The 14,901-nt window shown below is 52.2% G+C and overlaps 1 protein-coding gene across 2 annotated transcripts in view; it reads right to left on the reverse strand.

Annotated features, from left to right (window-relative positions):
* The window catches only part of CDC42BPB (CDC42 binding protein kinase beta), a 97,500-nt gene that overhangs the window by 36,843 nt on the left and 45,756 nt on the right, over nucleotides 1-14,901 (reverse strand). For both annotated transcript variants that reach the window (XM_032405977.1, XM_032405978.1), the window contains exons 5-9: nucleotides 10,548-10,696; nucleotides 6,051-6,144; nucleotides 4,342-4,542; nucleotides 2,446-2,694; nucleotides 520-599 (exon numbers count right to left, since the gene is read on the reverse strand). In XM_032405977.1, coding sequence (XP_032261868.1) covers nucleotides 520-599; nucleotides 2,446-2,694; nucleotides 4,342-4,542; nucleotides 6,051-6,144; nucleotides 10,548-10,696 — 773 coding nt within the window. The remainder of the gene's footprint in view (nucleotides 1-519; nucleotides 600-2,445; nucleotides 2,695-4,341; nucleotides 4,543-6,050; nucleotides 6,145-10,547; nucleotides 10,697-14,901) is intronic.

The following is a 14,901-nucleotide window of genomic DNA, read 5'->3' on the forward strand; positions in this document are numbered from 1 at the left end:
GACAGAGGCTGACAGGTACAAATAGTCACCACGGTATTTGGGGGCTGGAGCTACACGTGGGGCTTCTGTTCCTGGCTCTTCAGATTTCCATTACGTCTGGGACTGCGCGCACGGTGGAAGCTACAGAGCTGCGGCTAAAATCCTTACGAAACCGGGCATGACCGGGGCAGGGGCCTGCTGGCCACGGCCACTGACATTCTCTCAGAACAGATCTTGCCAACACTGATGGCCTGTGAACTACCTCCCATGAGCTAAGGATGGGTTTCCCATTTTCAAAGCATTGTTAAAAAAGAAGACTATGTAACAAAGACCACCCTTTGTGGAAGAAGTCTGCCAGGCCTGCTACGTGTCACTGTGTATAGTCATCAGGTGGCCCTTCCAAAGGACAAACCGTCCACAGCTCCATGAGCACAGCCCTCCCCCAACACTGACGTAGGCATGCACCCGCACAGGAGCACCCCCCAGACTGCTCATCCAGCCCAAGGGGAGGCTCTGGCTGAAGAAGAAATCTAGACCTACCTTTCTGTTGTGAATGTAAAACCGATGAACGGCAAATGTAACCCAGAAAAGCCTGTGTGAGAACCAGGAGGTAATATTTCCTGCGTAAGAACACATACAGCAAAATTAAACCCATGTTCAAAGGGAAAGAGGCAGGAAAGAATATTACCCATTGGTAAAATCAGGGGTGCACGAGAGAGAGTCGTGTGGCTTTCTAGGGCATGGAGGACACCGCGTTCCCCGCCAGAGAGCACAGCACTGGCAGATTTGCAGTTCTCGGGCCTGGCTACGCACACAACGCAGCAGAGAGGACAAACACACTGCTTCAGATGAGATGATGTCCCAGGCCCAACGTGCACCCCAGCCCAGCCTGCTGCAGCCACGGCAGCCACCACTCCACGTGGCCCGAAGCAGAGGTGTGCAGATGGCACACACGCACAGCCCCCGGAAGGCGCGGGGCAGAGTCTGGGGGCTCCCAGGCCCTCGGCAGAGACAGAGGCCAAAGGCAGAAGAGAGGCTTGGAAGCCAAGGTAGAGTATTTTAGGTAAATGTATTACCAACTCTATTTTTCAGCTTCAGGATCCTTCTCTATCAAACATGAGACCAAAGTTATAATTCATCTGGGAGATGTCAGTGTGGAAATAGTTTCTTTGGAATCTAGGAAAACCCTTTCCACAGGACACTACTTTTCTCTGTGTCGTCTATAGTTCAGCTCTTATTTGAGTAAGAGGAATTCTCTAGGGAGCACTCAAGATCTTTCTTCTACTTGGTTGAACTTCAGTCCCTCTATCCCCAAACCAGGTCACATGCATGGACTAAAAAAGGCTGGGTTCGAGGAGATCAAATAACTTTACAGCCTCTACGCAAAACTCTCTGGGGCTAAAGGTGGCGACCGATGCACCAGAGGCCCTGTTGGAGCGGCCAAACACCGGACGGCCCTAGAGCCAGGACCCAATCTGGAGACTCCACAACGTCAGTGGGAGGACTCCGAACCCACACACAGTCACTGCTGCTCCCAAACCCCTGCCATAGAAACACGTGTGTAGACACCCAAGCACACGGGACAGCAGGAAGCCTACATGCTCATGCGCGGGGACCGGAGCCCCAGAGGCTTGGGAGCCTGCTGTGGGGGAGTGGAGGGCTCCTCGCCTGCTCAGGGCCTCGAAGTCTGTAAGCGGGGACAGGGCTGTGGCAGGCTTCCAGATGGTGGCAGAGGTGACACAGCCAAATGCCATGAAAATACAGCACCAGCACGTCTGGTGAGTTCCAGAGGAGAAGAGCCGTGTAACTCGACTTTACTCCCACTGAGCACAGGTGTACCTCGGGAGAAATGCTGGGTCCGGCTCCAGACCACCATAAGGAAGTGAGTGTCGCAATGAAGCGAGTCAAGTGTGTTGTGCGGTTCCCCAGTGCATGCAGGAGTTCACAGCACACCACAGTCTACTGAGCCCGTGTCAGCACTGTATCAGAATGAAGTACACACCTGAATTTAAAATACTCTACTGCTAAAAAATGCTAACCATCACCTGAGCTTTCAACAAATCGTAAGCACTAATGACAGATCACGTAGCAAATACAGTAATAGTGAAAAAGTTTGAAATATGGTGAGAATCACCAGGATGTGACAGAGAGACACAAAGTGAGCAGAAGTGGCGCCCAAAATGTGCTGGAGGCACGTGCAAACCTTTAGTCTGTAAAAAACCCAGTATCTGCAGAGCACCACGAAATGAGGAGTGCCTGTAACCCTTACTTTTTCAAAGGCACATTAAGGACCAGGCTGAAGGTCGGAATAAAAGGTGTATTTTCTTAAAACAACTACCAGATTTTTAAAGAAACCAACACAGTCCTAAGATGTATCATATTGGCAAGCAACACCTTCCACAGAACACTGGCACTATTCGGACCCACCAGGACACCACATGAGGACGCAATAGCATTAACACTTACAATATTTCTTAGCACATCGTCATCCACATCAAAGTTGGAGGTGTCAGAAGGACTGCTCACATCAGGAATATAAGGTGCTTCCAGGTTCCGTATGTTTTCCCAATTCAGACCTTCAAAGAACGCGTGCTTTTTGAAGTCCTCTATCCCGTTCTGGCCCAGCCGGCGCTCTCTGCTGCAGATGAGTCTCTGAATGAGGTCTTTGGCTTCTTCAGACACGTCGGTGACATGGGATGGAAACTGAAATCGCTCCTGGAGGGTGGGGAGGTCGGTGGACACAGGATGAAAACTTACTCAGAAAAATCGAAGGTATACAGACATTTCAGGAAAGAAAGAGAGGCGACCGCTCCAAAGCAAGTCACGACTGCTTTCACGGTAACTAAAATGGAAGCCACAGCTAATGAAACTGAACTCCAGAAAGGCAAATGAGAAAATCATTAGTCTTATTGCTTTTACGTGTGGCAGACTTGGTACCACATTACACGTAAATGCCAACAATGATGGACAGTCACCCATCAAAGTGGCCGAGGACGCAGACCACGCGCTGTGGTGGGACAGGCCGGTACAGCCCTCTCAGAGGGCGTTTCGCCAGGAGCTATGGCAATCCCATTCTGAAAACTGTATTCTACAGAAACAGTCAAAAAGAGAATACCTAACATGTTCACAACAGCATGATATTCTGACCAAGTAAACTGCAAGTTACCTAAATGCCCACCAAAAAGGGACCTGTTAAAAACAGGGCACACACACGCCAAAAGAACGGGCTGTTTCTGTGCACTGGACAGATGACAAAAACACACGGACAGAACCACCTGGTCATATGCAATGTGCTGCCATTCATTCCAACCCCCCCCCCCCCCCCACCCCACGCCTCCCCACACACACCCGGCCCAGGCCCGCCTCTGTGATCTAGAACCAGGGTCAGCAGAAGCAGCTCGCGGGGTTGCGTGAAGATCAGGTGAGTGCGAGCACGCAAAGCGCTGGACCAGGCCCCACAGGGAGCACGCTCAGTACCAGCAGGCTCCTTAGGATTCATGGAGTCCCATTCAGCACCTTAACAGCACTTATCATGGAAAAGCGGATGCGGTGACTTCCACCATCTACACTCTACCCTTCTGTGTCGTCTGACATTTTAATGGTAGGTATAGACTAACTTACAAGTGAAAAGAGTTATTTCTACCTTGGGAAAAGTGTTTTTTACAAGTATGGCTTGCTCTGATTTGTAGTTAAATGGAAGACCACCCACCACTTTCCTGTTAATCTGCTCCCCATGGGAGCAGTTAGTGAGGGACGGGGCTGAGGACAGGTCAGTGGAGGGGGTCACCCTTGGAGAGGCGTGGAAGGACGCTGAGAGCAAGCTGGCAGAGGGTGGGAGCGGCGTGAAGAAGACATACGTGACTGAGGGAAGCAGATGACAGAAACACGAGGAAGAAGAGTAAATGGTAAAGCAAACGAGAAACGGAGGCGAGGCAGAGGGGAGGCGAGGTCAGAGTGGAAAATGCACAGCTGGGAAAGGGAAAAGGAACAGGACCCAGGAGGTGGAAGGATGCCGCCATGTGGAGGCGCGTGGCCCCATCATGAAGCTGGTGAATCCAGACCCTTGGGTGGAAGTGCCCAACTGCTCCTCACCCCCGGCCATCCTGAGGCCACGCACGCTCAACATGCTTCTCCTGGGCCGTGACCCGGAAGCTCTCCTCCCCTCACGCCCACACCTCCTGTGTCGGCCGCCGGTGTGGACCCTACTGCCGCAATCTCTCTGCTCCTGTCTGGCGGCCAGCAGCCTGCTCCAGCCCTAACACCTCTTCCCCAAAGATGCTAACAGCTTCCGAGCGGCCCTCCCGCCTCCAGGCCTGTACCTCGGGACTCGAACCAACAGGACATGGAAATGCAACGTCTTACTTCATGGTTCATGATCTTTCCATAGGTCTCCACGAGTGACTCTGCGTAGAACGGTGTTTCTCCGTACAGCATCTCGTACATGCAGACGCCCAGAGACCACCAGTCACACTCGGGGCCGTACTTGCCCATGCCGTCCTCCATCGCCTGCAGGATCTCGGGCGAGATGTAGTCAGGAGTGCCCACGGCCACAGAGGACTGGACCTTAGGGAAGAGGTGGTTTTGGGAGGGAAACTCTCAGGCCAAATTCCTAACTACCTTCTCTAAAATAAGGACAACAAATAACGAAATCATCATGAAATAAAACTGCGGCACTACACACTGGGCAGTTTCCAGAATGCACAAGACTATCTTGCACACCTGGTCTCTCTGTGCCCAAAAGCCCACCTCAGCCCCCAGATGACACTGCAGTCCCTCAAGGGGTGGCATGGCCCACACGCTCCGTCACTGCCCCAAGTGTGGTCCAGGGGCCATGTGTGTTCAGGCTGACCCTTCACCACCCCTGTGTGCACACAGGCCACCTGGGCTCTTGGAGAACAAATTCTAAGGTGGGGCCCAAGACGCTAAATTTCCAGCATGCTCCCAGGGATGCTAAGGCTGCTTACCCAAAGCCTACCCTTCAGTCTCCCAAACGGGAACATCTGGAAGTAGGTCCAGGCACTAGCTAGCTGGGTGCTTAGGAATTCCCCAGATGGGGAAGCAGGAGGCTAAGGCCCCTAAAGGGGAAAGAACAGTCCCTCGGCTACTGATGTTAGCAGAACAGGCCTGTGACATCTCTACGGAGATCTGTGGCCAGAGAGGGCAGCAATCATCACAGCGAAAGCAAGAGGCAGTGAGTCAGCTGAGCAATCAGACTGGTCTCGGAGCACATGGAGAAGAGTCCGTAAGACTGAGGGAGAAACAATCACAGAAGGCCTGACTCTCCCTTGGGTCGTGTCTGAGGAGGGGGCCATGGGGTGCAAGCAGTACCCCGGGTCAGACTGAATCAGCAGCAGGGGGGTCTGCCTCCGTCATGTGACCAGAGTCACTGCTCTGCTGCGCGGCTGCCCGCTGCAGAAGCTCCGAGGCGGACAGCGGGAAGACCGGAGCATGAGGTCGTGACACGGGACGAGCGTCCACACGTGTGGGTGAGAAAGCTAACCAACACTCGAGCTCAATCTGAGGCCACTGTTCTCGTCGTCAGAAGACTGGATTTGAGGACAGCACCAATATATCAACTCATCAATATGCAGAGCTTGTTGGAAAGAGAAAAGTCTAGCATCCAGGACCCCCGCTTCCAGATCTACAACACCCACAGAGAGAAAACCGCTCACTGACAGGAAGTCAGCTGCCCGCAGACAGAAACGAGGAGGGGTAGTTACAGCGAAGGTTTGTGCGCCCGACTGGCCTGCACAGGGTGTTTCAAGAAAGGACCCGAGGGCTGCCTGTCATCCACTGCAGCGCTGATGTGACTTTAGCTGCCTGGCCACATGAGGAAACCTGACAACCCCCACCCCAACTGAGAAGCACATGCATGACTTTTGTAAACACAGAAAGCTAAAAATATGTTTCAAACTTAAGTAGAACATTTCAACTATCTCCTAAATGGATTTATCTTTTTAATTTACATTCATAAACTTGGTTTCTTAACTGGATCTCAAATTAAAATTTTAAGCCCCTTAATTACAAGCAAAACCCTAAATCAAATAGAAAATCTCCAACAAAATACCTACAGTTCCATCGTCATTCATCTTCAAGCATGATCCAAAGTCAGCCAGGCGGATGTGACCATTCACGTCCAAAAGGACATTGTCAGGTTTAATGTCTCTGTTAGTAAAATAAATAAACGAATTAACCATTTCCATGCTACACATTGAGTAGGTCAAAGCTCTTAACCTTAACTAGCAGCGTACCAGCTGTGACAATCTTGGAAAAACGTCTCCCTTGACGCTTTACTTGGGTATGCAGTGGCGGTCTTCACCACTACCGCTCACTCCTGCGCGCGAGCTGATCCCCAGTCAGTTGGGTGACAGGCCATTCTTGTTCCCACCACGTGGCTGACAAGGTCTTGTTCCCACCACATGTGCCAGGGGCTGTGCTCGACCCCAGGTCTACGACGGGAACCAGATCCCGCGGCCCCCGCCTTCACGAAGCTTCCCACCAGCTGAGGTGGCAGAACATGAACACGGGATCGCAGAGACACACACGTGGTCTCTGCACCAGAGTATGACACGCGTGGTACGTGCTGTGGAGAAACGTTGAGGAAGTCGAAAAGGAAGCCGAGGGTGGCTGAGCAGAGACTGGATGAGAGCAGGAGATGGGTGAGGCTCTGGGGCAGGAGCCCAGCGGCCAGCAGCGCACCGCGTACCCCACGCCGGAGCTGACGGACAGACCCGGGGGCTGAAGACCAGTTGTCAGCAGTAAGTGCCTGGCAGGAAAGTAAGCCCACGGCCATACCTGCTGCTGTGTGTCCTTGCAAACGTAGGCCCCTGGGTAGGGGGACGACCTCTAAAGCACAAACCCTCTTTCCTGGCAAAACAAGCTCAAATGACCGGCCAGCATGAAAGGGAACACAAACGTTAGGAGCAAAAGAAGGCAGATGCTCACCCAGAGGAGTACAGGCAGGCACGGAGGCGACAGAATGCCACACCTCCGGGAAGACAAACGCGCACCTGCTACTCCCAACATCGGGGGCGAGTCCCACAAACAAAGTGAGCAGAAGATGACAATTCTTACCCACAGGAAGACCCACAAAGCAAAAGAAAACTAGCACAGCACTCCAAACTGGAATAAACAAACAGGAATAGGAGAGAGAAAACAAACCCTCAACGAATCGGGAAAATAAACACTAAGGACAGAACCAGATAAAAACAGGAAGAAATGAAGAGAGTCGATTTAACTCAGGAAGAAATAAAAGAAAAAGACAAAATCTTATCAGAAATGGTGACTAAATTATAAGGTGCTCAAAGGAGAACAAATTCAAATAAAGATCTGATGAAAGGCACTGAAGAAAGGGAGGGAAAGATCTAGAAGAATAAAAGGGAGACAAAGCAGTGAGAAGGGTCAGAGAGAGCAGTTGGAGGGAAGTGGAAGACAGGCTAAGAAGACCCAGCACACAAATAACGGGAGTCCCCGAAGAAACGGAAACAATAAAACATAACTAATACTTGAAAATACAATTCGAGAGAACTTCCCAGAAGTAATAGAAAGGGCCTGCATTGACAGACTGATGGGCCCACCACATCGAACATTTTCCAACTATTTTTGGAACCAGACAAGTCGATACTGAAGGTCACAGGGATCGGTTACTGTGTGAGGGCAGCCAGAAGAACCGTGAGGAGAAAGCAAGGGGGCTGAGGGGGCAACTAGGCCTCCATGGACTCAGCCTCCATGATTAAAGCAGCAGGGCTCTGGTGCGGAGAGACAGAGGGACAACAGGACAGGATGGAATGTCCAAAACCAGACCAACTGCACAAGGAGTGCAGACGTGATGAGGATGTTCTCTCAGTCCACTGGGGCAGAGACACAGGTGAATAAGTAAGTGGCTCTTGGGACAATAGGAGGGCCTCTTCAGGATAAAGTAAGAGCCATTCCTGGGGAGGCTCTGCAGAGCCGCCCTGACCACCCACTCCCCCGGATCTCCATCTCGGTCAGGTTTCCTCTGCGCTATCCTGTGTCTCTTCCACACAGCTCCTTGTTCTCGCTGTTCCTTTTTCAAGACCGTTTTTGTTCTCTGAATATTCCTTCTCATAAAACTGCACCATTCTTCTTTCATTCCTAAGCCGTACTCTCTGTTCTCTCCGGGGATGTGATATCCTCCAACAGCGAGTCTTTGTGAATCTGTGACTCTTCGTTTCTACCTTTGCTGAGATCTGGGGCCGACCTCTCAGAAGCACGGGTGTTGCGCTCCCCAGTCCCTGCCGCCCACTGCGTCCTGAGCTGCAGAAGCCCAGCTGCGGGGCGGCGGGCACTGCCTGAAGTCACCACGGCCCACGGGCTACCACAGAAGCAGGGCGCAGGGCTGTGGCACAGGGTCGGATCGTGCGTGTTAAATCCAGCAGTGCTATCACCACTCGTGCTGACAAAACACACTTCTTGCTGGCCCTACCAAATGTAGTTCCACCCCACTCACACTGTGTCCACCACGGGAGGCTGAGGTAGGACTGACTTCCTGCAAAACCTGACTTTGTGAACTTTCTACCAAAAATGCAAAGCTTTCTGTTTTTAGACTGGGTCGTTCAAGCTCTAAGTCTGAATCCTGAGTTGATGGGGGTGCTAATTACATATTTAATTCTCCTCCTATGCCTGGATGTCAAACAACAGAGTGAAGCTTCTACGTAGCCAATTAAGAAAATAAGGAGAAAGCTTTCTAATTAGGGAAAACAGGGAAAGAATAAACTGTTAATAAGGTGGTCAGATTAATTTCCCTGGAGATTGGTGACGAATGCAAAGACATTTATGTCTGGTATGAATCAGGCACACTCTGTCAGAAAGGAAGAACATAAAATTGAAGGTTGAAAACAACTACAGTGAACTGTTATAAAAGCAGCCGCAACGACATTAAGGAATCCATGAAAAAAGAGAAAATGCACTGTCCCAAACCTCATCACCCTAAAAGAAGTGACATTTGGGTGCAGCTCCCTCTGCTTACTCTATGACACACGGAACCTGTGGCACGGTGCCCTGGGCAGGACATGTGGCTGAAGGCAAGCTGTCCCAGGGCCCTGCGCCTCAGTTTCCCTGCTGAGCAGTGAAGTAACACTCATGGCCATGTTAGGAGAACAATGGGCCCCGAGCCTCCCAACACGGGACAGTGACGCCTTCACAGTCCTAAGAGGAAGGTGATTTCCAACCTAAACTTCCATACTGGATCATCCACCAGTCACACATGTGGATGGAATTAAGATGCTGATCTCAAAAAAAATGATCTCAGGAGCCTCCTTTTCCAGAAATTACAGAGAGTATGTGCTACCAAATCGAAAGACTGAACCAAGAGGAAGATGCGTGACTCAGAAAACAAGGGATCCAATCCCAAGGAGATGGGCAGGGACCCTGTCCAGGGGCAAAACTCTCAGAATGAGGGCAGAGCAGTAGGCTCAGAGAACACCCTGGACAGAAGGGAATGGGAAGGCAGAGGAAGCTCCGAGCAAAATCAGGCCAAGGCTTCCTGCTATGTCTGTGTGTGCATAGCTTTATGATTTGGTCACAAAGTCTGGGGATAATTAGCGATGGCTCCCACGGAAAAGTACACTCATGAAAACACAGGGCCTCTACTAGCCCTGGAGGAGACGAGTTCTACGACGGGGGTGATGCTGTAACTGCAGGGCTCATCTGTAATACTTACACAGGCGCCATGTTATGAACACCAGACACAGATTCAACCACAAGTTATCATTTACGGACTGGGATGATGTGGGAGGGGAGGACGGAGAGTGCGTGGGGGAGAGGGCTGGGAGAGAGAGACACTCTGTAAAAAGTAAATCTCCATTTTAATAGATGTGACCTAACTGTCCCTCCTCTGCGAAAAAGAGCACAGCAAGAGAAGCGCGTTACTTAGAAACAGGAGGTAAACAGCAGAAGAAACAGTTAAGAAAGGTGACAAGCTACCTGTGGCCAGTGGAATCTGGGCAGGGCAGGAGACTCATATACAACTATCTGACTTTGATCAAAATGAAACAACCCCCCCAGGACTGATGCGCTGTCTTAAACGGCAGAAAGAGACAGAGGCGGCTCTCGCACAGGAGAGCGCGGGCCCAGCAGAGGGCCCGGGACAGCGGGAGGCAGCCAGCCACACCGACCCCTCCTCAAGCGCCAGTCACACTCTCGCTCAGGCTGCTGTGGTATGCGCCCCTCTCCTCAGCCTCATCTTCCTCTGTGTTTCGTTGGGGGCCGTGGAACAGAGAAGGCATTGCTGAGAAAGCAGACACAGACACAGGGAACCCACGAGCTAGGGGGCAAGCATCCTGGGGAGGTGGGATCAGCAGGGGAGAGGGTGAGCCAATGTCAGGTAAATATCAAAGGTGGCTTCAGTGACCGGCACTCGAGCATCACGATCGTCACAGTAATGCTGGGATCCCCTGGTGCCAGGCGCTGGGGCAGCTCAGAGTGAGGACTGCTAACTGCACGACCTCTCTGGAGGGCCTGGAACCTGGGGTCTGTGACACAGAGAACTCTGAAAGGGTATTTTAACACATTAGATGGAGTTTCTGTAAAACGTAAGAGGTGATTACCTGTGCACATAGTGAAGCTGATGGATGGAATCGATGGCCAACACCATTTCACCAATGTAGAATCTTGCCATATCTTCTGGAAGCTTGTCTTCAAATTTACTGAGCAAGGTCAGTAAGTCACCACCCACGTAGTAATCCATGACTAAGTACTACAAATTGGGAAGAGACAGGAGAGAACATTTAGTCAGCACCAAGCCTGACAACTAAAGGCCAAACTCCCACGTCATCCAGGATACCCTGCTTTGATGTACCCTAACACTGCTGTACTTCCAAAGTTAGGCATCTGGCAGAGAACCAACTTCAAGAGATAGTACATGTAACCCATGGAGAAAGTGACTGAAGGGTCTGATGCCGGAGAAGGCACAAAAGCCAGAAACAGGATTTGTCATCTGTCAAGTTCTACTGCGTTTAAAATAATTTCCCAGGGGGCGCCTGGGTGGCTCAGTCGGTTAAGCCTCTGCCTTCGGCTCAGGTCATGATCCCAGGGTCCTGGGATCGAGTCCCGCATTGGGCTCCCTGCTCAGCAGGGTCTCCCTCTGCCCCCCCCGCTTGTGCGTGCATGCATAAATAATAAACAAACAAACAAATAAATAAAATAATTCTCCAGGCCCTTACATCACAGGAAGAGGACACTGGACCAGAGGAGGAAGGCGAGTTATCTAAAATCACATGAAACTAGCAGTTCTCATTAGAAAGGTGATCCCAGGGCGCCTGGGTGGCTCAGTTGGTTAAGCAACTGCCTTCGGCTCAGGTCATGATCCTGGAGTCCCTGGATCGAGTCCCGCATCGGGCTCCCTGCTCGGCAGGGAGTCTGCTTCTCCCTCTGACCTTCCCCCCTCTCATGTGCTCTCTCTCATTCTCTCTCTCTCAAATAAATAAATAAAATCTTTAAAAAAAAAAAAAAAAAAAAGAAAGGTGATCCCATGAACAAGCTGAAAAGTAGGTACTTATGAGTACACCCCCACGAAAAATCAGAACATTTACTGCTTATGTAGAAATTAAAGCCATGAGAGAAAAACGTCCAGGTGCCGGGTGTTCTGCTAACGGGACTGAGCAGGCCCTCCCCTCGGAGCCGGCTCGTCCCAGGGCGGGAGGGGCAGGGCGGCCTTCTGTCTGAGAAGAGTCTCTGGGCGCAGCACCCTGAATGCTCTGACGTCTGACGGGGCATCTCACAGGTCAGGGTGGCAGCTGCTGGGGTCACCACGTCTCAGGGACTGCGGGACAAGGGGGCAGGCCCCGCCTCAGAGCACTCACCCCCCTTGAAGTCAGTTTCCTTTGAAGAGATGGATGCTCTGGTCTGAGCAGTTAACTAACCAACAGAGGGGAAATACCACCACCTTGTTTCCTAAGCCAGGCAAACAATCACTTTATTTACTGAGAACCTAACAACAGTAAGAGTTCCCACTCAGGGAGCAACTACTACGTTCTGTGCTTTCAGGCTCTGATTCACCCGCTCTGCGGAGGCCCACAGCAGCCCTTCCCAAAGACGCCAGCACGGTCCTGTTCTACAGGTGAGGAAGTGAGGCTCGATGACGCGCCCGAAGTCCCCCAGCCAGCGAGTGACAGAGCTAGGATCTGAACACAAGCAACTGGACCCAGGCCCACAATGGCAAACATGGCCCTCGGTGCCTCATGGAAGAGGAGAGTAGCCACCATGCTGCTGGGCCCCTCTGAGGAGGGAGAGTCTTCACTCTAGGCCCCTGCTCTCAAAAGCACTTGCGCTGACAACCCTCCCATCCTGCCTCACAAGCCATTCTCAAGACTCACGTCGGCTGACCCCACCTCCCTGCCTGATCTCAGGGCACCGGGGCACTGCAGCCTGCCTATCCAAGGGCGGGAGTCCTGTGTAATCAGGTCCCCTCACCCCTGCCCACAACAACTCCTGTTTCACGGAAGACCCTCGATGGCACCCACCGAGCCAGTGCTTTCCCTCGTTCACTCACTCATTTGCTCCTTCTCAGCTAGGAGCCCTTGGCACCCCTCCAAGGCAAGGGGTGCTCCTCCACAGAGCTGACATCGAGCGGAGGGCCAGAGACCATAAGTAAGTAAGGAGATGGTCACAAGACTTTCAGAGAGCACTAAGCACAGAAGAAAACAAAACCACACAGCATGCTAGAGCATGACCAGGCTGCATGGACCATCAGGCAGATGTCTGGGGCCTACACGACAGGCAGAAGCCGGCCTTGGCACGGGCCAGAGGTCATGTTCCAGACAAAGGGACGTGTGCAAAGGATGTGGCCTGTTGGGGGGAATGGAGAACAGTGACTACGGCCGGAGCGCGAGCAGGGGGTGGGGGTGAGGCCAGGCCCCACAGACCACAGCAGGGACCGCAGGCCCCACTCAAAGAGCCAGGGAAGCTGCTGGGAGGTCCTGGGCTAGGCAGCTGCAATCTGATGTACTTTACAAGCTTGCTCTGCCTGCCCAAGAAGAAGAGACTAGAGGATGAGGGCCAAGAGCAGGACAGGAGAGGGGCTGGGAGGCCAGGCAGGAGGTGACAGTGACAGGCACCGGGGAGGGCAGAGAGGATGGATCAGGCATCGTGGCTATCTGGAGGCAAAGACCAGAGCACCTGCCGACGGAGATGGACGCATGCGGGGCGAGGGGGTAGGTGAATGAATAGCCAAGTTCTGCAGCCCCTAAGAAAGCAGTAGGAATAAGTCAAGCACCACATCTAGCTGAATCTCAACGGTTTCCATGTCTACCTGGAAATCTGAAAAGAAAAATAAAAACGTAGTATAGCAGGGCTAAATATGATTGACAGGCTCCTGGAAAACGAATTTGAAAGGAAAGTAAACTGTAAGGGCTTATAAGGCAGACATGTAGAAACTGATTTTTGGAATAAGAACTAGACCAATTATCATGTAACACAGGATTCTAAGTAAGGCAACGCCCTTTTAGTTACTGGTGAAACAGGTTTAATTTTTATGACACGGCAAGTTTAGATACCTACAACAGAAATTATAACACGAACTGGCTTGGCAGGGCAGCCCAAGGAATCCACCTAACACGGCCGCCCCCCCGCCCCCCCGCCGTCCCCTTCCGCGGCACTCAGGCCGCAGGCCGCGTGTTTGCCGGGCCTGCTTCGCACCCGCCCCACAAAGACTGCCACTGTCCCAGAGAGAAAGAAACCTGCCCAAACTCACCACTCGGGGGCAGCAGAGACAGCCAGACCCTGGGCTGCCAACCCCAGCCTGAGGACCCAAGAAGGCCCAGAGTCCCTGCTCTCCTTCTCCCTAATTGTCACTGTACCTCTATTTGTGCAACTCTAAACACTCAAGAAGATGGCTTCTGGGCTGGAATTCCTAACTGACCGTCTGCGGTCAGAATAAGCCTGGGGACGCCTCACACTTCAGACTGCAACATGCTGTGCCGACTTCAGGGAAGACACGCTGCTCTCCTTCGGTACAGACCCACATCGCCTAGACTGCTCAGAAGCTTCATTCACATGGGAAACAGGCTGGAGCCAGTCCCCCGTGAGCAGGGGGTTTATGTGGAGAGGGCCCCAGGGCGTCAGGACTCTGCGGTCTGTGGGGAAGGGCACTGAGCACCACTTCCTGCCACAGGCCGGGGCTGCGGTCCTTGCTCAGCCCCTGCATCTGTGCGATGACCTTGGGCAGATGACTTCATCCCTTCCTGCTCCAGACACTCCATTTAAAAAGTGGTGACAACCATGAGCACCTAAGCCATGGGGTCCCTGGGAAGACAGGACTGAGGTGACCCACGCGCCACTGCTCAGTAAACACAACGGTCCCCTCTGTAGAAACAAGCATATTTATTTAAAATTCTTTTATTTTTTTTTAATTTTAGAGAGAGAGCACACACACGTGAGTGAGCAAAGGGGGCGGTGGGGGGGGGGGATGGGGGAACAGAGGGAGAGGGAAAGAATCCCAAGCAGACTCCACACTGAGCGCAGAGCCTGACATGGGGCTCGATCCCACAACCCTGAGATCATGACCTGAGCCGAAACCAAGAGTTGGACGCTTAACCAACTGAGCCACCCAGGCGCCCCTATTTTAAATTCTAAATAAAGGGTATAATAGACCCTTTTACCTAATTCTGGGCATTTCAATCGAAGGGATTTCTTTTGATGTCTGAAAGCGACTGCTCTATGATGAGTAAGAGAGACCCCACGTCACTCGGCTTGCTGTAGGAAGGTGAGGGTGCGCTCAGAGAGACAGAGGTCCCCGCCCTGAGGCTGTGCTGACCCTTGAGGGCACTGCGGAGCCGCGCAGGCCGCAGGAGCGAGGCAGAGACCAGCTTCTCCGGGTGTGCTTGCCCGACACCCGGAGCTCCACATAAAAGGACTTCAGGTTTAGGCGAACCTAGAGTCACTCTCAGAATTCTAAGTGCCTGA

The sequence above is a fragment of the Phoca vitulina genome, unplaced genomic scaffold, assembly GCF_004348235.1.
Source record: "Phoca vitulina isolate PV1807 unplaced genomic scaffold, GSC_HSeal_1.0 scaffold7, whole genome shotgun sequence".
NCBI classification, from domain to species: Eukaryota; Metazoa; Chordata; class Mammalia; order Carnivora; family Phocidae; genus Phoca; species Phoca vitulina.